Source organism: Malus domestica, chromosome 03 (genome assembly GCF_042453785.1).
Source record: "Malus domestica chromosome 03, GDT2T_hap1".
Taxonomy (NCBI): Eukaryota; Viridiplantae; Streptophyta; class Magnoliopsida; order Rosales; family Rosaceae; genus Malus; species Malus domestica.
The window spans coordinates 31372264-31396433 of NC_091663.1; the positions used below are offsets into that span (position 1 = coordinate 31372264).

Sequence of the window (24170 nt, forward strand, 5' to 3'; positions counted from 1 at the left end):
CGGGGTGGACCATTTTCCGGGCCCGCTCCACCACCGTAGTACAATATTGTCCGCTTTGGGCCCCGACCACGCCCTCACGGTTTTGTTTCTGGGAACTCACGAGCAACTTCCCAGTAGGTCACTCATCATGGGATTGCTCTTGCGCTAACTCGCTTAACTTCAGAGTTCCGATGGAACCCGAAGCCAGTGAGCTCCTAAAAAACCTCGTGCTAGGTAAGGATGGGAATATACATTTAAGGATCACTCCCCTGGGTGATGTGAGATGTTACAATCCACCCCCCTTAGGGGCCCGACGTCCTCGTCGGCACACTTCCGGCCAGGGATAGGCTCTGATACCATTTGTCACATCCCGGCCCGGGGCGAACCACTTCTCGGGCTCGCTCCACCACCGTAGCACGATATTGTCCGATTTAAGCTTACCATTCCCTCACGGTTTTGTTTCTAGGAACTCACGATCAACTTCCCAGTGGGTCACCCATCATGGGAGTGCTCTGGCCCCCTTCTCGCTTAACTTCGGAGTTCTTACGGAACCCAAAGCCAGTGAGCTCCCAAAAAGCCTTGTGCTAGGTAGGGATGAGAATATACATTTAAGGATCACTCCTCTGGGAGATGTGGGATGTTACAATCCACCACCCTTAGGGGCCCGACGTCCTCGTCGACACACCACGGCCAAGGTTAGGCTCTGATACCATTTGTCACATCCCCAATTATTGATGTCATATAATATTTTCACCCCAAACTGCCACATGGCAGTCATCTAACTCCCCTCTCTTTTCTCTCTTTCTGTCCCCAAACCCCAAGACCTCTCTCTTCTTTATCTCTCTCTCTTTCTCAACTCTCATGTATCTCTCTCTCTCTCTCAACCTCTTGCCTCACTCTCTTCCTCTGGACACTAGGACCCTGTCACCACCAAGGGAGGCTCGCAGCGAGCCCATGACCTCCTCCCTATGAGTTCGACAGCACGGGAGCAAAAGCTCCGTCGAACCCTCCCATTTTTTCGTTAAGTCACGGATCTCTCCCTCTCTCCGTTAGTGTGATGCCTGGTGGTGTTTTCTGAGTTAAATCCTTGCCTTTTTACGTAGGTTGTACCTTGGAATCAAGTTGGGTTAAGCACACCCATTTTCCGACAAACCCGTGAGCTTCGAGGGGATTACCAGTCACCTTCGACTGTGTCACGGCTATTTGAGGGTAGCAATCTCTTCCTCTCACCTTGCTCCTCATTTTCGTGCTTAGATCGGGGTCTACAACCCTTGTTTTCAGGTGATCGGAGCTGTAGCAGCTCCGGCCTTCTTCTTCGGCAAAACCCCATTCAGGCCGTTAGAAACCCCTCACGGGCCTTAAGCCCGTTATGTCTCAGCCCAAAACCCCAGCCCGCATCCTTTTTATTTTTATTTATTTGTTTTAAATACCCAAAGGGCCTTGGGCCATTTTTTATTAAAGGGCTCAAAGCCCAGCCCTTTTGTGAAGCCTTAAGGTCGACCTTTGTGTGTGTGTGTGTGTGTGTGTGTGTGTGTGTGTGTGTGTGTGTGTGTGTGTGCGTGCGTGTGTGCGTGCGTGTGTGTATATGCATGTCATGCATGCATGTGCATGTCGTTCATGTGTGTGTGCTTAGGTGCTGTGTGTGTGTGTTTAAGCTTAAGCCCAAACCACATTTCTTCACCCTAAAGCCTTTTTAACCCAAAAACCCTTTACCTAAACCCATTAGACCCTAACCCATCCGACCCAAATCCCCTATTTTTATTTAGTTCAAACCCAAATCTTTTAGAAAATCCTTTTATTTATTTATTACATTTTTTGTGCTTAGGTAAAGTTGCTAGTGGAGAAATTCTTAATCCTTATCCTCACAACTCTTCTGCTAAGGAATATTTATGAGTGGACCCCTTCTAAAATTACATGATTTTATAGTTTAATTGCATAAATGATTAGCATGCCTACGAGTTTATGATTTGATTTATGTGAAGCCTGTTTATTAAATATATTGATTTTCGTCTCGTGTTTTTGGTGAGGAATAAATTGTTAGTCTATATTGAGCTATATTTTAATATATCGTATTTTCTATAAAAACCATGATCTGGTAGACTATCTGATGGATGACGATAGGATGCTAGAACATGTTTTAGAAACCCCTCTTTATAGTATAGACAATGGATGACTTTATACTATGAAGTGGTTATTTATGAGAGGCGTAACTATTTGTGCGTACCTAGAGGACACTACGCCGCCTGGGGCGAGGATCTAGTGTTGGCATTTAGGCCGGGAGAAATAATCCCTAACTACGAGCTGAGAGACATGGAGCAGGCATTGGGCCGGGAGTTGGTAATCTCTGGCTACGGGCGCAGAGACCACGGAGCAAGCATTGGGCCGGGAGTTATATTTATTCAGTGATCTTTCTAGCAGCACACCGTACTTACGAGATGATCTACGATTCGTTTATTGTTTTGATTTTCGTGATGTTATTCCGCGATATGACTTTGGTGATATTTTTGGCATGCTAGGATTTTGATTAAATCCATCACTTACTATGCTAGTAGTTTTCATTATTAAACTGTAGGGGATAGTACTTTAATAACTGTTTTATTATTATTGTATATATGAACTTGGTCCACTCACCTTTGTTTTGTCCCCCCATTCAGGTCATAGAAACGAGGACTACGACTCGACGTACGAGGCATTCCCCTACCAGTAGCAATCTATCACCCATTTGTGTGATATCTTGTAATGATCTTTCCTTTTTGTAAATCTCGAATTTGTTGTGTTCTGTGCACTCTAGACACTTCCTTAAACTTTGTTTATTACTCTTAAATTCTTATGTTTAATTGTGAATATTTTCTCCTAATCATTACTCTTGTAATCAATTAATGGCTTTCGTCACTCTCGGGTGTCGGTCAGCACGTGTCTATCCTGGTATTCGAGGAATATTAGGGTCGGGGAGTGTCAATGTTACCCACCTATTAGGTGTGAGGTGTCTCCTATGGGCTTAGGACCTGCTTAATTTGATCTTAGTAGAAAATGATAAGATCACAAACTCGACATTTCATCCATTGTAAAATGAGTAATTTCATTACTCTCAATTCTCTACTTGGTTACAAGTCTACAACACTTGGTATTTGATAATGATTGCAAGCAATAATCGATCTACTAACATGGAAAAAGAAATTTGTGTTCTTGATTAATTAAGACTGTTGACAGCTTACCATCTATAATTTCTCGACACAACTCGTCAAGATGTTTGTGACACGACATGACCCGTTAAGATAACAGGTGTACACGAACACGGCAAACACGACCCATTTGCTAGACCTACATATTGGGGAGCGTTCAGAGTGTCTAACCCGCATGAGGAGTCAATTCACCTATTTATAAGCCATGAGGAGTCGGTATGGGCTCTCTAACACTTTTCAGAGTCATCAGTACAGGTGGGGGTTAGTGGCAAGACCTGTCTACTCAGACATGCCCTTTATCCAAACAAGGGTCGCCTACTCTCTGCACAATAAGGGCATAGTATCATCTACGCCAGTCAGCCTGGCGTGACATCCCACATGGTTGAGTGAATGCTGCTTAGATTGGACAGAGAAGTTTAGTATCTATTGGGAGCAGTTGGTATAGCTAAGTTGTCGAAGTCGACTCACTCTTCCCTAAGTAGTTTCACTCCGCGGATATATATGATTATACCATGAGTCACCTTATTGTATCATCTCTCAATAAAGGGGTATGAGGCACTGTCTCGGCTCCGGGCTGAAGCCAGTGGAGTAGGCTTAAACGTTCATTATTTTGGGAAAGTGAACATTATGGTCCCACAGCCGCCCAGTGGGCTGCTAATTGAACTCGAGCCAAACTGTGCTTCTTCTTTTCTTCATTTAATATGTTGCCTCTCCAATACGTCGCTTAGAATTGGGTTTGGAATGCTCATAGGAGTATGAGCCCAACCATGAATGCATATTTTCCCATGGACCTAGTCGGAAGTAGACTATGTCTACCTGCTAAGGCGAGAGAAAACATTACCTTAGGGAACCATGTGGAAGTGCACATTGCCCTAACTCTCAGTTCGTGGGTGCTTACCGAGATGCTGCTGGAAAGAAACGTCGTCAATTGTCATCGTGTCTCAATGTGCTCAAAAAGTTGATTCACCAAGGTCATCTATTGCGTTAGAACATGTCGGGACAGGTGTTGATCGTCATTCGGGGTGGAAGAGTTTAGATAGTAGCATCTCCATGAGTAGTGGAAGTGTAATGGACTCTGGGTACAAAATTTAAGCAGAGACGAATCAAATCTACAGAAAAACGGGAGAAAATTGGCCTAAAATACCCCTGGTTCAATCGCTAGTCCGTTGGTCTGTCCAACCAGACCGACCTAGGTTGGGACTGATCGGGGAACCAAGAATCAGTTTGACTGAACCAATCTGGAACTGATTTGGAGTGAAGGCTAGGCCATGGGAGTTAGCTGAACCATTGGGACAGGCCGGGTCTAGTCGTGGTTCGTGGTTCGGGGGTCGCGGGTCGTGGGTCCTTGAGGCTCCACACATTAGGCTCCTGGGCCATGGTTCTGGGTAAGTGAAGCTGCAGCGCATGCTTGGGTCTGTGTGATACCCCGTCCTAAATTTGCCATATTTTATTGTATCGAACATATGAAATTACAAAATTAACCTTGAAACATGAATGTTGACTTTTGCTGACTGTCTCAATGTAACATGTATGACTAACTTTCTTAGTTTGTTCTTATTGTATTCATCACCACGAACGTGTGGGCGTAAACGGATTCGAATTTGGAGTTATAACGAAGATTTTACGTTACAAAACGTCAAACGTTTTTCGGATATTTTGTGTTTTGTCTTTATTGACCTTAATGTGTGAGTCACTGAGGTCCACAATGGATTATTGTCCCCTATCCTCTCGCCCTTTCCCGGTGGCCCCTCTCTCATTTTTCCCATTTCTGATATACATCTCTCTCTCAAAAACTCTCTATCTCTATAAGCTCTCACTTTTGGTTCTCTCATTTCTCTCTGGAATTGCCCTCCCCAAGGGCACCACATACAACAACAACAACAAACAATAATGATAACACCTCCCACCACCGAACAACCCTAGTTTTGAAATCATAAACGAACGAGAAACACCCCAAAACCTCTCATTCTTCACTGCACAATGAACTTACTGTTCACCGTAGCTCTCCGGCAAGTTTCCACGTTCTCCAGCGAAGGTAAGCCTCGAACCTCGTCCAAAAGTTGTAGATCGTGCTTTGATGTATGTTTGGGAGTAGTTTTGAGAAGTTTCGGTGATGTTAGGATGTAGGAAACCCACGGGGAAAGCTTCCCCAATTCTTCGGCAAGAACCGCCACTTTGCAGCCATTTTCAGCCAACTCCGGCCACCACTCGGTCCCAACTTAGTATGAATCTCTTATCCTCGTGTCAATCTTCATTTTGGCTTTTGAAACATCGAAAATGGTTGAGAAACGAGCTCAAACGAAACTCGGGAAATTGAGCCTAAAAACCGACCAGTTACAGGCCTCGCGAAGAAGGCGAGTAGCCTTTACACACAGGCACGTGAGGCTATGCGTGGTACAACCATGGCTGGTGCATGGAGCATATGCACCTACGCTGGAGGTATTGTGCCGTCCACAGCGACAACAACAGCGGCGCCAATGAACGTTTCGGCGACCCATCTTGGCACATGCGGTGGTGCGTGGCCTCCCAGGTTGTCACCTCATGGTCCCCCCTTAGGTTTTTCGACGTCCTAAATCCGATTACGATGTCAATTTTCCCAAATTCAATCATTTTAGTAAAGTTTTATTAATTAGTCCCTTTATATGCTTAGGTGCGTTTGTTAGTAGCGTTTCTGTCCTTCCTAGTTCGAACAGCTCTTCAGGGACGGAGTATCTGTGAGTGGACCTCTTCCAAAGTGCATGATTTTATTACTAGAAATGCATACATGAAAAGCATGATTTTCTGACTACGTTTTATGAAACGTTCTGACTACGTTTTATGAAACGTTTATTGAGATATCGGGTTTATGCTTTATGAAATATCATGCTTTATTGAATTTACGTTACTGAGATATTTATGAATATGATTTATGATATGATGTTTGAGCTATTGAGCTCCGATGAGATATATTTTGGAAAGATTATGTTCATTATTTTTTGTGCTTACTTAATGGATATTCATACATATGTGCCTTCAAGCAAGCGATGTAGTGCCTTCAGGCGGAAGAGATTGTGATACCACTACTAAGCACACTATATATGATATATATTTTACGAAGGTTTTATGATATGCTAGGGTTTTCGGAAAACCTATTACTATTATGTTATATGAGTTTTCTAAAGTTGGGGGTCAGTACGTTAAAGAATAACTGTTTTAATATTACATATATATAAACTTGGTCCACTCATGTTTTGTTTTGCGCCCCCCTCAGGACTTAGGAACAAGGCATACGACCCGGGTTACGAAGCATTCACATATCAGTGAATTTGCGTCTTACTCTCTGCGTATAACATCTCTTGTAATCGCACTTTCTAATATTCCTTCCACTTGTATTTCGAATTAGCAGTATGCTCTGAACATGTCATGCATTATCACTTTTAAATTGTTGGCAGTTGAATATTATATGTTATTAAAGTTTGTACTTGATTACTGTATTGCGTTGTTACGCACAAAATTTATATGGACGTTTTACATGTTCTCAGCATATGTATTCATGAAATGTCTTGCGTCACCATCGGGTGTCGGCCAGCACGTGGCCATCCCATTATTTGTCGAACACAGGGATCAAGGCGTGTCAATATAGCTTTGAGCAGCCGTTCCAACTACTTCTGCAACGACTTGGGCTGCTGGTCTGTTGCATGGCATTGAAGTTGTCTCACAGGCACTGGTAAAGCTACACAGGGGTAATGAGGGGCGGCTGCCCCTCCGCTGGTTGAAAATCTCCACCGAGAGTGAGGATTCCGCCCCTCTGCTCTTTAAATTTGACGAATTTCTAGGTTTGGTTGTGCAGCGGCGTTGCACTGGTGAGCTAATGGCTCTTGTGTTTTAATTGTTGGTGAACGGAATCTGAAGAAAAAAAAATAGTTGCAGAGCAGCAGACCAGAACTTGCGAAGAAGATGAAGCATTCACTTGTTCTTCCTATACGGCGTCGTTTGGCAAAAGTTCTGACCCCCACTCTTTTGTTTACCCATTTTTCACTTTTCTATTCTCTTATGACCCTAACTTTTCTCGTTTACCCATTTTCCCCCCTTTTTTTTCTTCTCTTCTGACCCCACCCTTTTTTTTTGTTTGTTGTAACCTTTTTTACTAATGTTTTATTTATTCTTGTAAGTTTTATTTTACATTTTCTTTTTTCTTTTCTCTTTTAAAATCTCCACCATATTTACCTTACATTATATATAAATATTGTATTATTATTCTAAAAAAATAACATAAATACTATTTAATGTTTATTCATACAATCTATATTAAATTAATTTAAAATCGCCTAGTCCGCTTAGGCTCTCATCTAGATCTCGCCTAGGCGCTAGACACCAACCCACCCCCAACTAGCACCCTAACATCTTTTAGAATTTAATCTTAGCCAATTTAAGCTTCTTACATTGGTTTTGATGTTACCGCTTATAGGATAATGTTAGATGAACCAAATTTTTTAAACCAAATGATGATTGGATTATTAGTTAGGCGTTGATTAACATGCTTGTTTCCTATTGGTGACACATCATTTATTTTGCAAATTTGGTTTAAAATTTCGATCTCCCTAACATTATTCCCGCTTACAACCGCTCCGGTGATAAAGTGTTTTCTGCTATGAATATTGTCGCTTTGGTTGAACTTTGCACACTTTTGAATTTCGCCCCTCCCCTCGACAAATCCTAGCTTCACCACTACTCACAGGCCACTACAGCAATGACTAGGTTGTTGTTGTTGCATGGGCGACAATCTAGGCTATGCCTGAAGCTATCTCACGAGCCACTGTCGTGCCTACGGTGGTGCTCTACAATGGCAAATTTGCTATGGCCGCTGTGCTGAGCCTTAAGGCCTTCATCGTTCATCCATATCCTTAAACGTAGGACACTTTGTTTGTCGTGGTTTCAAAAAAATTTTCCATTGTATGTTTTCCCCAAAGAACCTATAAAAAATTCTAAGAGTAGGAATGTGTGGAAAAATTCAAAACGCAAATGCGATAGCCTTTCATGAGCATTTAATAGGGCTCTCAATGACGGCATCAATTTGTGGTCCATATTCAATCTTAACGAATTTGTACCTACAAAACAATAAACATATGTGATCAAGGGTCAAAGCCTTACGCACCCATAAGTGAAGGGGTTTGGTCAATAGAGCTTCGATGCCTAAGTTACTATCTTTGAAAAGAATAAGTGCTTAAGGCTTGTATGCATAGCAAAAACTTACGAAAATTTTGATGGAGATGAGCTATTTATAGGGAGGGAGCCGACCTAAGTGTAGAGTTTTGCCATACACGTGGCGGCTTCCTATTGGCCAAAGGTGATTCATCTATAGGATTGTGGAAAGAATTATCCTAAAATATTAAGTAGAAGATAATATCTTAGGATGAGGATCAATTAGAAGAAGATTAAATATGAGATTTGTTAATCCTATTTTTAATGCCTTTTCTTCCTTATCACGAGTAGGAGAGCTTGGATTGGTAGTCTGCTGCTTTTGCCTCTAAGGATGTTGAACTGCCCGTGGGAATGTTTAATTTCCAATATACGTCGGTGCCTTAAACAAAGGTCTGTGGCCATGTTCAGTTGCTACTCCAACAACTTCGTCAAGTCGTTCTTGGAGAATGATAAGGAATAAGACTGATTATCAGACTCTGGTTGTAGACTAGTGACTTAACTCTTTGAGGTTGCGGTAATTTCTCATGGTATGGCCACCAGCTTACACAATACTCCTTAAAGCTAGGACTCAGATTCAGCATTGGGCATGGCAGGGCTTCCTGAAGAAAGGCTTATCTCAGATCTTATGCAAAATGTTGTTGAGAGAAGTGGAAAAGCCTCTATGATGGTTTTAGATTTTATCATTCGTGTACCCCTCATCTCAGGCGACGATTTCCTCCACCTTGTCAAAGCACTTTGCAAAGGCTTTGGGCTTGTGGAGCTTACTGCTAAGCTCGAATTCTATAGGGAGTTACTTTTGAAAATTATGTATTTCATATTCGTATTTGTAGTTTCAACACGTTTATATTTACGACGTATAGTTTTTCGATAAGTGAAATGGACGAAAACACCCTTAATGAACTAATCAGAATTCTTCGTGGATATATTTGATCTTTTCGTGATTTGCCAAATGTCTTTATATATTTGGATAGTACGTGTTGATATGAACGCATGAGCACAAGCTGAATCGAATTTGGAACTATAACGAAGATTTTACGAAGCTCGGAAGCCAAGAGCATTTGATCTTCTTAGATTAATTTGGACATGTGAATTTCTAGCCTATGGTAGTGTGCCACGTGGGACCCCCCATTTTTCTGGAATTCTTTCGGCTCTCTATTCTCACTTCTTTCCCATCTCACTCTCAAACTCGCTTTCTCACCGAGAATCAAATCAAACAACAACCATCCCTTCCCGGCGAGTTTACTAAAACAAAACCACCCCTAAACTTCATCCGAACAAACTCTCTAATTCCATGAAAATTCGTGCACATACTCCATTTCAAGGACCTTCATTAGAGCGACTTTCCCGTCAATTTTAGATAGTTTCCAGCCATATTTTAAACTCCAAACAGGTATAATCTTATTCTACTATTCTTTAGCTCTGTTTGTCAAATTTGGTTAAGAAACAAGTGAGTTATAGAGATTTGAAAATCACCTAGATTTTCGGCCAATTTTTCAGAAACTGTTTTGTTTTCCAATGAACCGGGTCCACCCAGGACCTTTGTAGGCTAATTTTGATGTCCCGAATCCATTTTTAACATCCGTTTAGTGAAATTCTGATATTTTAACGTAGTTTCAGTATTGACGACCTAGTTGACTGCCACTTGAAATTGCGATTTCTGGAGATCCAAAAATCCAATGTTGAACTAGGAGGTTACAGATCGAAAATCCAATGTGCAGATCTTCCGAATCAAGTTACGTGGGGTTGTGGAACCTACTGTTGCGAGTTGACTAAAGGTCAACGCATTTCAAATTCTTCTAGAATGTCATAGTGTACAAGCAAGAATTAAGTGTTTTATCGAAAGAATTCTAAAACGAGAGGTGTGAATTGTTCTAGGCGACGATTGTACGTGGATTCTTTGTCTCCAGGCTTGGTTTTACAAATGTGTTTTATATTAAAATATTGGTTTTAAATTATACAAATGTGTTATAGGCGACAATTGTACGTGGATCCTTTATACAATCGTCGCCTACAACAATTCACACATCTTTTTTTATAATTCTTTCAATAAAACACTTAATTCTCACTTGTACACGTCCTTTAGGGACATTCTAATGAATTCAAAATACGTTGACACCAAAAGTCAACCCTCGATCAACTGGCAACAGTAAGTTTCACAACCCCATGTAACTTGAAAGATCCGCACGTTGGATTTCCGTTCCGTAATTTTCTAAAATCCTCATTATGCTCCTAAAACAACATATTAAAATTTTATGACGATTCGACGATCAGATCTCTGCATATCGCAATTTCAAGTGTCGGTTAACTAGCCATCAATTCTAAAACTATGTTAAAACATCATATTTTCACTTAATGTTAAAAATGGATTCGGGGTCTTTGGCTAATGAAACCGGAAAAAGTCAACGTTCAACAACGACGAAATATTCCCCAAGGCCCTTAGAATATTCATATTCCAATCTGATTATGTAGCTCGGCCGCAGGTCGGGTCGACCCAGTTCACAGGAAAACCAAACAATTTCTGGAAAATTGGTCAAAATCTAGGTGATTTTCAAATCGTTATAAGTCACTTGTTTCTTAAACAAATTTGACCTATGATATATCATAACGAAGCTAGAGAACAGTAGAACACAATTATACCTGTTTGGAGTCCAAAAAATGACTAGAAACTATCTAAAATTGATGGGAAAGTCACAGCTCAAATGAAGGTCCTTGAAATGGTGTATGTGCACGAATTTTCAAGGAACAAACGCCATAATCGAGTTCGTAGGGACGATAGGGAAGTTTTGATGGTGGTTTTGTATTAGAAGACTCACCAGGAAAATATGGTTGTGTGATATGATTCTCGGTGAGGAAGACAATTTAAGAGTGAGATGGGAAAGAAGTGAGAGACGGGAAGAGAATAGAGAGCCGAGATAATTCTAGAAAAATAGGGGGGGGGGGGGGGGGGGGGGGTGGGGGGTGGGTCCAACACACCCATAGGCAAGAAATTCACATGTCCACATTAATCGAAAAAGACCAAAAATTCCTTCGGTTTCCAAGCTTCGTAAAATCTTCGTTATATCCCTAAATTTGAATTTGCTTGCGCCCATGCGATCGCATCGACACATACTATCCAAATATGTAAAGAAATATGGCAAATCACGAAAAGATCAAATATGTCGACGAATAATCCCGTTTAGTTCATTAAGGGTGTTTTCGTCCATTTACTTGTCAAAAAAACTATACACCATAAATATAAACGCGTCAAAACTACGAATACGGAATACGTAATTTTAAAAAGTGAAATATATTCTAGTGGCTATGGAATACGTTTCTAGGTGGGTGCCCATCATGTTGCTACACTTTATCATATGTGCAAATTGAAGTCTCCAACAGGGAAATCAAGCACAACGTAGAAAAAACGGTCAACTCCACTCGCAAGGATTGGAGTTTGAAATTGAATGATGCTCTGTGGGTATACACTATTTGACACTCCGATTGGGATGTTCCTGTTTCGGCTCGTGTATGGCAACCATGTCATTTACCTATGGAACTAGAGCATAAGGTAGGCTATTAAGCAGCTAAATTTTGACTTCGATTTAGCGGATGAAAAACGCAAGTTACAGTTGCATGAGCTTAAAGAAACTCATAATGAGGCTTACAAAGTTCAAGGATTTACACGGACAAGACTTAAGTCTCAATGGGCCATATGTGGTTACTAAGGTTCGCATACGAGTCATTGACTCTGAAGGATCCAATGATTGTTACCTGACTTTTGCTGTGTCTAGCTATAGACGTTAAATTTTTTATTTAACTTTTTCCTTACTTTGTTTAAATTTTTTATTTAAGTTTCAAGATGTTATTTCCGTAAGGTTTATGTTATTTTATTTTCAATATTTTACTTTGTTTCTTTCCTAATTAGTTCTAGTTTAAATTTTGTGTCTTACATTCTGTTTTTAATTTTCAAAAACACTTGGTTCAAAAATTCAGTTTGTGTTCATATTGTGCTGTGTAGAACTGGGTTGGTTAAATAGGTCATGGATTAAAAAATTTGGGCTTTTGCAAGTAGCAAACAAAACATACAAGGTGGGTCCGACTTTTAGCTACAGTGCACATACAGAAAGGTAAAACTGGATCCTGCATCCAGCAGCAAGTCTACATTATCATCAACCACATCAGTTCCACATTATCAATTGGTAGAGAATTTAGCAGTTTAAAGGTCGTACCCAGTGCACAAGGCTCCCGCTTTACGCAGGGTCTGGGAGAGGTGAATGTCGGCTAGCCTTACCCCCATTTTATGGAGAGGCTGCTCCCAAAGAGAATTTAGCAGTTTAAGCAACAAAAATTTCATACTAATTCTATGTCTCTAAGGTTATCCCTAAACTTGAATATCTAGCAAAGATACATCCTAGGTATTTTTCCAATCACCTCCACAGCAAACAACAGTTATAAAGGGGGGTTTTAGAAAGCATACCAGGGCAATTCTGATGAAGTTTCTGCATTTGGACCCGCTCACTCCACTCAACTCGCTCCCACCCCATAAATTATACATCACTTTAAAATTCCTAGATACACTTTCCTACAGATCGGGGGTCCAAATGCAGAAATGTCCACTATGCTAGTCCGGTTAGTCCAAAGTTTCATCAGCTTTACAGTTTGCTGGATTCTGCATAAACTTTCAGTTAGGATTTCATATGAGCATATAGTTCAACATTTTTGCAATAGGGATGCATTTTTTTCTCCGATTCTAGAATTGTAGTTTAATTGGACACATGCATGGCAGGGTACAGAAAATATGACCAAATAAATTCAGAAAGGTCTGGGCAAATACACTGGCTTTTGGTGTATTCAACTGAGATTTTGAGAGATTATAATTCTTTTTAGAAATCAAAGTGTATTCAATTAGGATTTTGAGTGATTCCCTCAAGAGATTTTGAGAGATTATAACTCTTTTTAACATCTATGCCTTTCATTTCTAACCCTCAAGAGCAGAACTAAGTTCCTACATTGGTTTCAGTGATCCATCTAATAGTAATACCATTGTATATGCTTTCAATAGCTGAAAAATATACCTCATTTTTTTCCCAGAGTGAGCGTAGATGTCATCTATGTGCTCAACAACATTTTCATCCTCTTCCTGCAGTAATCAACAGAAGGTCCCCAGTTAGTCTTCTGATATTTAAAGATGGCAACTTTTGAATAAGAAAACTGCTACTAGTACTAGACAGTAAGACACCCATACCATCCTACTTGGGTGTGCGTAACAAACATTGGCACATGAGCATCACAAGCCTCCTGCTCAATATTCTCCACAGCCTGCGGATTTGCAGCAAATGAACTCACAGACACTTCCTTGGTTTCCTAATTACATGTAACCAATACCAAAAATTGTAATTCGAACTAAAATAGAAAAACCAAAGTGTAAACAAAAGATCCTTGTGATCGGTCGAAAAACCCAAATGTAAAGGAAAGAACGAATCAAACATATTAAAACATGAACATGGAAAGAGATTCATCAGATTGTAAGAAAACGTCACAAACCTAGGACATTCTTTTCTGGTGATGTTATGGACATCCCTCAGGCGCTGGTCGATGATTCGGCCCAACCTCCCCACCCCAAATTCTCGGACCTTTTCCAAAATTTCAAAGAAAATAAATGCAAACGAGGAACATAAATTTAAAAAAAAAAATCAGAATTGAAAATTACGTTAAATTTGCATCCTGGGGTTCTGCTATGTCTCTTACCTTGGAAATTTGAAGGCCTAACAAGAGCTGGGTTGTTCTCCTTTGATCCCATTTCGATCACCTCCAATAGGAAATCACCATCAAACAACAGAAATAAAATTAAAAAAAAAAAGCCCCAAATTAAAATTTGAATGAAATCAGAAAAACTCATGATCTAGAACACGAAGAACAATAAGAAAACGTCCGAAAATCTGAAACAATCGAAACCCAGAACATTCGAAATTTAAAAAAAAACCGAAAGATCGAAAGAAACCCACAAACCTTGAAGAGAAATCAAGGGACTTGATCAAAGTAAGGCAAATATCAAAGCTTTGAATCTTCAAATTCCCGAGAGAGAAATGAAAGGCATAGGAGCAGCTCTCTCTCTCTCTCTCTCTCTCTCTCTCTCTCTCTCTCTGTGCTTCTGTGTTTCTTGTTGGGTTCTTTAAAAGGGGTTCTTATGCATTAATCAGATTCATTTTCGAAGAGAAAAGGAAAAATAAATTTTGAAAAAAGGGAATTTGGGAGAGGGGCATGTGCTCGTCTCGTTTTGAATATAACGGCTACTAATTCCTGACCGTCGGATCTTAATACTACCGAAAAGTCTCGATGGTCTGTCTCTAACGGCTATCTCTCTTTTGTGCTCCGTGCCCTATTTATTATTTCAAATGTTTTTTGTAGGCCTCAGGCCTTTTTATGGTTTTTTGGTTTTATTAAATGGGCTGGGCCTTTGACCTTTTTGTATCTAATAATAAGCCCGTTAACTACGCTATGCGCTAATGATTTGGCATTTTCATAGGGTCATTTTTGGAAATTGCCCCTAATCTCATAGAAGCTCCATGTGCCTCACACCAAATTTCTAATTTTACGCACAAAAATCCAACAAAGAAAAATAATAATTTTACCAAAAAAATAAACCTTTATAAAAAAAAATTCTTCCGTAATTTCGAACCTAGAATATCACGTGTAATAATAATTTTTTAATCATTTGAGCTACAAGCTTTGCTGAACTATTTTCCTATATTTCCATGTCAACCGTAAACACAGAGTGCTGATGGATTCAAGATATTGGAGTTTTTGAGTAAAAATATAATTGTAGCTCATTGTCTTGTATTAATCACCATCAAAATATTTACTCACTTTATAAGACTTTGTATCAAAAAATTTACTCACTTTATAAGACTTTGTCCTCCTTACAAAGTGATTTGAGCGAGGGAGTTTAACACCTAACGAATTGGTGTTGGTTGTAGTTTGTAATTTCAATAAGAAAACGAAAAACATTACAAGAAAAAGGCCTTTCGACAAGCGAAAGATCACAATTTGTCATCATCGTAGGGTCTCAATCTACTAGGACCATATGTAAACTCTCTATGGAAACATAGCCTTGGTATCCGGATCCTCTCTGGATCCTCTTTGTTAGGATCTTAAAAATTTATAAATCATGTCCATTTATCATACATCGTACGGTCAAAAATGAACCGCGCAATTTACAATAAACAGACACGATTCATAGATCTTCAAAATTCTCACAAAGAAGATCGTGATGAATATGGTGATTGGAGACACCTTTATAGGATAAACATATTCCATGCAGGTGCATCGTAACTCCTATCTTCAGTATAATTTTTAGAAGTTAACGCATCCATTGCAAAATTAGCTTCCCAAAACACATTGGTTGTAACTTTTATGAATGGCAAACATAAAATAAATCATAAATTATATTTATAAGAGCAAACATAAAAATGAATTTATACAAAATCACTACATAAAAATGTACAAACGAAAATAGAGTGCAAACTTCCTACATACATTTCTTTTTTTTTTTCTCGTTTTTTTTCACAATCCAAATTAATTACCTCCGGCTCAAAACCCTACCCCAGCCGCGCCGACTCCCATCGCAGCCTGCCTGTGCGGCTCCAGCTTCCTATTCTTCCAAAAACACGTCTCCGGCGCCGCTGCAAGCTTAGCCGCCGACCTCATCGGCTCGGACTTGCATCGGGTCAGCACGAAGGGCTCATAAGCAGCGGACCCCACCAGCTTCTGCCCGATCATCGTCGCCATCGACTGAACCGGAAATGAACAAGACGACCTAGGCGGCTGCATCGTTATCGGCTGCTGAACCACCGGCGCCAGAGGAGGCTTCGAGTCGATGCTCACCCGCTTCTTCGCCTTATCCGGTCCGTCGATTTTCTTGACGTGTCGTTCCGGCAGGCACCGGATGAAGTCCGTGCTGCACACCCAAGTCTCCTTCGACACCTCCATTGACAGCTTCGGCTCGCACATCATTAACAGCAGGCAGTCCGGTAACACCGACTTTTGACCGGCGTTCTTGGACCCGGCACCCAGTTGGGTATTCGGGTTATCGAGTTCCGGTTCATGTTCTGGCTCCGGTTCGGGTTCGGGTCTATCTACCATCACTGTCTCTGTTTCTTCCTCCGTTGACTCCTCTGCAACTTCAGCCTCTGTTTTCTCTTCTAGTTCTTCCGACTGTACAGAGTCAATGGAAGATTCTGGAACCTTCGCCTCACTCACCTCCTCTTCTCTCTCTTCATCTTCTTCTTGTTCTTGCTGCGCTTGTTCTTCAAGTTCCATATTTTCCGGATCTACGACAACTTCAGTCGAACACGTATCTTCCGACACTGCTCTCTGTCCTGTCGCATCCGATTCTTGTTCCTCATCTTGTTCGAAAAACTCTTCTTCCACTTGGCATTCGACTTTCTCTTCGATCTGTCGCACTTCATCGAAAATTTGCAGACATTTTTCTGGGTTCTCACCCAAATCTTCTTTCAATTCCTCGTCTTCTTCAAAACCCAAACTTTCTAGTTCTTCCAACTCTCCATGCTCTTTGCCTTCTGTAACCCATTCCTCACACTCTCCATCCTCCCGCTCCGCCGCCTCCGCCTCCAACCCAGTTTCCATTTTCTCAACCACTTCTCCAGCACCTTTCTCTGCTTTTACATTACTACCCTCATTGTTCTCCTCTTGATCTTCTTGTTCATTTTCCTCAGCAGCAGCAGGCATCTCCCAGAATCTATTAGCAAGAGCAGCCATTTTAACCGGATCAGATCTACACCTCATGAGCAAAAGAGCATTCTTCGGAGGCGCACAAATACTCACTCTCCCTCCTCCTTCCTCCTCCTCCACTCCACCCTCATTGAATCTCTCTTCCTTGAACTCAATCCCTTCAAACAACTGCCTCCGCTGGCTACGGCCGCCGCTACTATCGCTATCCTTCTCCGTCCTCTCCTGATCTTCCTCCACCACCAGCTCAATCTCCCTCCCTTTCCCGTCCCCGTCTTGCAACGCCACAAACCACCGCGCAAAAACCGCACCGCAAGAAGACGAGCCTCCACCCTCTGACCTCACCTCCTTACTACTACTACTCTCTTCCTTCTCCTTGTCATTCGCCAAACACGAAGACCGGTTCGGAAACAGGCAGTTAAACTCCGACCCAAAAGCCCTCAGGGCCTCGCAAATCGTCAGGGGAAGATGAACCCACCTCTGGTTCCTCTGCCTCAAGCATTCCTGCTGATTTTTACTATGACTACTACTTATCTGGTGATTCGGAAAGTGCAAACCTTGGAAGTTGTTGTTGTAAAGATCTTGACTTTGAGTAGCTGAGTTGTTGTTGGAGCTCTCTGTTCTTCTGAAACTCGCCTCGCTTCCCCTGCGTCTGGATCTGGTAATTATCCTCATTTTCTTGCCCTGTTTCTTGGTCTTCACCCTCACCTGTCCGATACACGTGACTTTAGGGGAGGAGGGTTCTGGGTTTTCGATACCACACCCGCGTTTTTTGTTTGTACCGCCGTTCGGGAACATCGGAGAGGCTTGGCCACCCTTGATGCTACCGCTGGTTTTGAGGCGGCGGCTGAGGGAAGAGGAGAGGGAGATTTGGGAGTTAGGGTCTCCGCCTCTGGCGTGGCCGGGGCTGAGGAGGGACTTGGAGGAGAGCTTCATGGATGAGGAGGAGGAAGAGAGGCGGGATGTGGTGAAGCAGATGAAGAGCTCGCTGGTGGATGTACTAGCTGTGCTGCTGCTGCTTTTGGTGCGATGGGGTCTCTGATCTGACTCCATTGTTTCTACTCATTCTAACTTTTTACTGAGCTGTGGATGTGGCATTAGCATAAACAGAGGACGATTGGCTGTGAGGTGAGGTGAGGTGAGGTTATGATTGATGAAGATTTGTTTGGTTTGTATGGTGGGTTATGCTGCTGCAGAGAATAGAGAGAGAGAGAGAGAGAGAGAGAGTTATTGGTAATGGAAGGGTGACAGAATGGAGTTTGTCTTTATCATAATGTAACCGAGTAATGTAAGGATCTGGTTACGTTGGGCCTCTCCTTGCCGTGCATGCGTTATAATTACATCATAATAATACCCTTGGTGTTGTTTACACCATATAAAGGGTATTGCTATCCACGCTCGCATTTTTACTTCTAAAACATTCTTATAAATTTTCAATCATTAGATTAAATTAATTGAAGAAAATCAATAATCAAAATTAATAAGAATGTGAGGTAAAATGAGTGTGTGAATAAGGGTGAGAGGTAAAATATGGTACAAATATGTCATTTAGTTGTATTTTATTCACTTATAAGTTAGATATTTGAATTTGAATTTTATAGACGAGAGTTTGATAATACATTCTCTCTATAGTGTAAATAAATTATTCATAAAAATTGTGATGCAAATATGTTATAAGCGTAATATTGCTTTCATAGAATATCACTTAGATGTTATGATGTATTGTGTTGTGTGTAGGTAGATGGATAGTTGGAGTACTTAATAGGTTGGGGTGTTTTAACACTTGGGTTACTTAAACTCTCACAGGATATCAATCCAAGTGTCATGATGTGTTGTGTGTTGGTAAATGAATAGTAGGAGCATGTAGTATTTTAGATGTTTTAACCGTTAAATTTTTATTTTAAAATACAAAAATTAAAACCTAACCATTAAGAAACCCAAAAAAAATTGGAGTCAGCATGCACGGGGTTTTTGCTTTTTAGATTTCGCCTTTAGGTGGAATCTTGGTATGCAAATGTGAAAGTCAAGGAAAAGAAAAGAGAGTCCACCAAAGATAGGCGAATGAACGAGTAAGCTTCTATCCCTTCCTATTCTAATTCCCTTTCTCTTCTCCTTTTACATTTTATTTTTTATCTTATTTTTTCTATAAAAATTAAAAAAAAATTAATATAAGATGTTAACATGACTTAATCATAATCATTCAAGTAGAATGAGATAGAATGGAAGAGAGATTAGAAGGAAAAAGAATCATCCTCCGCCAAACAAATCAAAAAGTGGGGGGGGGGAATGAAAAGTACGTACCTCATAGTTCATGTTGATTAATGGTATTACCACTTTACTCTAATAAAGTAACATAATAAGCATCTTTTATAAAAAGCCACATTACTCATTTACTATAATCTCAATAATAATTCCACAAAGCATTTCGACAACTATTTGTCATGAAGTTATTAGAAAGTGGTGAGATTTGTTGGTTGGACGTGGTCCTGTGGATAGCTTATATTGTCTAAATATGTTAGTGGATTGTGCTTGTCGTTACAACTTTTTCAACTCAATGGATTCTTGGTTTATACCTTTTTATTGAATTTATATCTGAATTCTTTTTATCGAATCCATATTGTAGATATAGAGTTTGGTACTCATTTAGAATTTGAGCATTCAAGTTAAAATCGATTTGGAGAGAGAGAGTGCTGAAAATAATTTCTTAAACTATTAGAAGGTGATCACTCAACCGATTATCGAGTGGCAATGGATAGAGAAACACAAGACCAAGACTATAATTCTTCAACATGAGATTGACATTCTCAACATAAATACAAAGGAATAATAAACCCGTAAAAGAGAAATTTCTCACCCCTAATTATCTACAACATAATATCAACTTCCGACTCGATAAACATAATAAACTTAAAATACCGTTCCAATAACATACCCATAGCAGAAAATCTCTTCACCACTCTTCCACCTCCATGGAGGGACATTTTTTTTTACGGAGAAAGAGTGTGAAAAGGATCCTCTCATGATCCTCTTTGTGAAAATTCAGAGAATCAATCAATTATGTCCGTTCATAGTACATCGTGCGGTCTGTTTTCGTTATGTACTATTTATGTTCAATTTTAAATTTTAAATGATTTCTGACCGCATGATATACGATAAACGAACATAATTGATTAATCTTCCGAATCCCACAAATAGGATCTTTTTCCTGAAAAAGGGATCCTCAAGCAACGTGGACAGATGATAGTAAAAGTGGAAAAGGATCCTCTTCGGATCCCTTTCCACCTAAGCCTCATGACCTACAAAACCGGACCCTTAAAATTTGATCTAACAATTACAAATAGAAAGCTCTATTAAAAGTTATAAGGATTAGATGGATCAAAATTCAAAGACCTAGATTTATGGGTCATGAGGATTAGATGGAAAGTATCCGAAAATGATGGACAAGGATTGTCTGTCCTCCACTTCCGGTACCCTCCTCGTGCCCTCTGTTTATGTGGCCACAGTTTAGCCACGTCAACATTTTATATTACTATTTATTTTTGTCTTATTATATCTATAAAAAAAATAATATAAAATGTTGACGTGATTTAACCGTGACTAAACAAAACAGAAGGGCACGAAAAAAGCACAGGAAGTGAAAGGCAAACAATCCTTGTCCGAAAATGATCCCTTTCCGGTAAAAGTAAAGTAAAAATAAAAAGAAGGGAGGGAGAGAGAGAGAGAGACAGGTGGGTCTTGGAAATATCAAATCACCAATTTCACTCCATTTTTTTCTCACTACTTCAGGCCGTTTTTCTTGCCTTCCCTCAGCAGCTAGATGACAAGGACGCAGGGGCAATCTTGATATTAGATGCCAAAAAGGTGGGCCTTTTCTGAAATCGAGATCACATGGCGGGTCGTGAAAAACAGATAAGAATCCAAAGGCAGCGCACGTGACCGAAACGATTACTGTCATCATCATAATCATCACCATTATCAAGCTTAATTTAATATAGAAGTATTATTGGCACTTCAAAATTTTCATTTTACATTCCTCATAAGTGTATTTTTTTTTCCAAATATATAAAATTTAGAATACAAAATGAGATTTTTGAAATGCCAATATCGATTATCATTTACCATAGTGGAAAATCCGTTGACCCACGCACGATGGTAGAGCGTGGTCAACAATCTGTCGTCAAATGTAATATAGTCTCACGCTTCGCATAGAGAAGCGCATAGAAGCAACCCGTGCCCATCGTGCAATTGAAGCTAAGTCATCTCCAACCGAAGGGTCCAGAGGGTCAGAGGGTCGAAAATAGCGCTAAAACCGTCTTCAACCGAGGGCTAGGCCAGAGGGCTCGAGAATCTGGGAGGATCCCACCGAATTTTAAAGGGCCAAAGGGCTGGCTATTTTTTTTTTTTAGGCCATCTCTAACCGAGGGCTGGCCAGATGGCTCGTTTTAGCCCTCTGGCCCTCCAAGATTCCCCAAGATATTAATATTTTAATGAACAGTATAGGGCCATATTTGTCTCCGTCTCCAACCGAGGGCCAGAGGGCCAGAGGGCTCGTTTTAGCCCTGTCACAAAAAATCGTCTCCAACCGAGGGCTAAAGGGCCATAGGGCCAAACATAATTTATTATTTAAAAGCTACAACTTAATTTTATTTAAAAATCATGTTGGTTAGTGTTGTATAATTTTTATGTTGGTTAATGTTATTTAATGTTGTTTCATATTGTTTAATGTTGTTTCATGTTACCTAATTTAATTTAATGTTGTATAATGGCTTAGGAAGTTATAGGAAAAAAATAGAATTTAAAAAAAATATGAAACAAATTTTGTGAAATAGAAGTTATAGGAAAAAAATGGAATTAAAAAAAAATATGAAACAAATTTTGTAAAATAGAAGTTATATGAAAAAAAATATGAACCAAATTTTGTAAAATATAAGTTATAGGAAAAAAATAGAATTAAAAAAAAATTGAAACAAATTTTGTAAAATAGTAGTTATAGGAAGTTATAGAAAAAAATAAGAAAAAAAAAAGGTTTAAATTCATAAAAAAAAAAAAAAAGGGTTTACAACGGCTAGTGGCGCTAGCCATTGGAAGTTTAAATTCAAATTGTTATTTCTGTCGGTTATAACCGACAGAAATAATGTATATTATATTATTTCTGTCGGTTATAACCGACAGAAATGAGAAACATTAAAAAAAAATAGCCAGCTCGGGGCTGGCTGGCTGGCCGAAAGCAGCCAGCCCTCTCCGATCCCGTGGGGCCCTCCCAGATTCCCGAGCCCTCTGGCCTAGCCCTCGGTTGGAGATGGTTTTAGGGCTATTTTCGGCCATCTGGCCCTCTGGACCCTTCGGTTGGAGATGGCCTTATAGTTTTGTTATTCCTGTCGGTTATAACCGACAGGAATACATGTTATTATTTAATATACTAAATAATTGTGTATTCCTGTCGGTTACAACCGACAGGATTTTTTAAAAAGAAATTCAAATGAAACGGCTACTAGCCGTTGCATTTTATTTGATTTTTTTTTTTTACATTATTATTTTTTTTTTATTTACAAAATTTTTCATATAACTTCTATTTTTTCCTATAACTTCTATTTCACAAAATTTGGTTCATTTTTTTTTTGAATTCCATTTTTTTCCTATAACTTCTATTTCACAAAATTTGTTTCATATTTTTTTTCCCTATAACTTCTATTTCACAAAATTTATTTCATATTGTTTTTTAAATTCCATTTTTTTCCTATAACTTCTATTTCACAAAATTTATTTCATATTGTTTTTTTAAATTCCATTTTTTTTTTCACAAAATTTATTTCATATTGTTTTTTAAATTCCATTTTTTTTCCTATAACTTCTATTTCACAAAATTTATTTCATATTGTTTTTTTAAATTCCATTTTTTTTTCACAAAATTTATTTCATATTGTTTTTTAAATTCCGTTTTTTTTCCTATAACTTCTATTTCACAAAATTTATTTCATATTGTTTTTTTAAATTCCATTTTTTTCCTATAACTTCTATTTCACAAAATTTGTTTCATATTTTTTTTAAATTCCATTTTTTTTCCTATAACTTCTTGTGAACACGGAAAATTTCTGAAACGAAAGAGACAAGAACAACGTGCATAAAATAATATTTGTGTTTGATGATTTTGGGTTACACTCTCTCTCAAATTTGATCATCTGATTTGATCTCCGTAAGGTATTGATTTGTGGATGTTTCGTTGATCCAAGGGCCGTCGAGGCTTGATCTTGGATGAATTGTTGGAAGTTTCTTCAAGGGGCCGTGGGCTTGATCTTTGAAGGTGGATTTGAGCGGATCTTCAAGGAGCCGTTGGGGCTTGATCTTGAGGATGAGTGTTTCTTCAAGGGCCGTTGAGGCTTGATCTTGAATAATGGTGATGAACGGATCTTCAAGGGCTTTTGGGCTTGATCTTGAAGAATGATTGTGCGGATTTGTTGATGTTGTTGATCCAAAGGGCCATTGAGGCTTGATCTTAGGATGAACGATGAGCACTTTCTTCAAGGGTCGTCGAGGCTTGATCTTGAATTGGTGGAAGTTCTTCAATGGCCTTTGTGGCTTGATCTTGAAGGAGGAAGTTCTTCAAGGGCCGTTGGGGCTTTGATCTTGAAGGAGGATTTGACGAAGAACGAAGAGGGTTTTCTTGATCCTTCGGGATTTTCTTGAGAGCTTTAGAGTTTCAAAGCTTCAAGGATTTTGGATGTGTGGGGAGTATTCTCTTCCATTTTGGGAGTAGAGAAATGTATTTGTGAATTGGTTCATGATACCTTGATGTAGAAGCCTATTTATAGGCTTTGAGAATGAATCACCACCACAAAATATTTTTTTCTTTTCCAAGCACCATTGCCTAATTTCCCACTTAATACAATTTTAAACTTGAAGTGGTAATTTTATGGCCTAATTTTCCACTTAATATCATTTTAAACTTGATATGCGCATGCTTTGTCATTGCCCAAAATGAGAAGAAAACCTTGTTTTGATCTTCAATGGATTGAAATGTGCTTGCCTTGTCATTGCCCAAAATGAGAAGAAAAACTTGTGTAATCCTCCAAGGGTATTTCTTTTTATTTTGTTGAGTCACACACC

General features: G+C 39.6%; 1 protein-coding gene and 1 long non-coding RNA gene across 2 annotated transcripts; both read right to left on the minus strand.

Moving 5' to 3' along the window:
- Positions 1-12651: 12651 nt before the first annotated feature.
- On the minus strand, positions 12652-14516 carry LOC103430796 (uncharacterized). Its single transcript, XR_528793.4, has 6 exons — positions 14328-14516; positions 14067-14127; positions 13863-13951; positions 13564-13682; positions 13394-13458; positions 12652-12987 (listed from the first exon to the last, which is right to left on the minus strand). It is a non-coding gene; the product is annotated as an uncharacterized lncRNA (long non-coding RNA).
- Positions 14517-15745: 1229 nt separating this feature from the next.
- On the minus strand, positions 15746-18451 carry LOC103431287 (uncharacterized). Its single transcript, XM_029100250.2, has one exon. The coding sequence runs from the start codon at positions 18117-18119 to the stop codon at positions 15909-15911; it is 2211 nt and encodes a 736-aa protein (XP_028956083.2). The 5' UTR covers positions 18120-18451; the 3' UTR covers positions 15746-15908.
- Positions 18452-24170: the final 5719 nt, after the last annotated feature.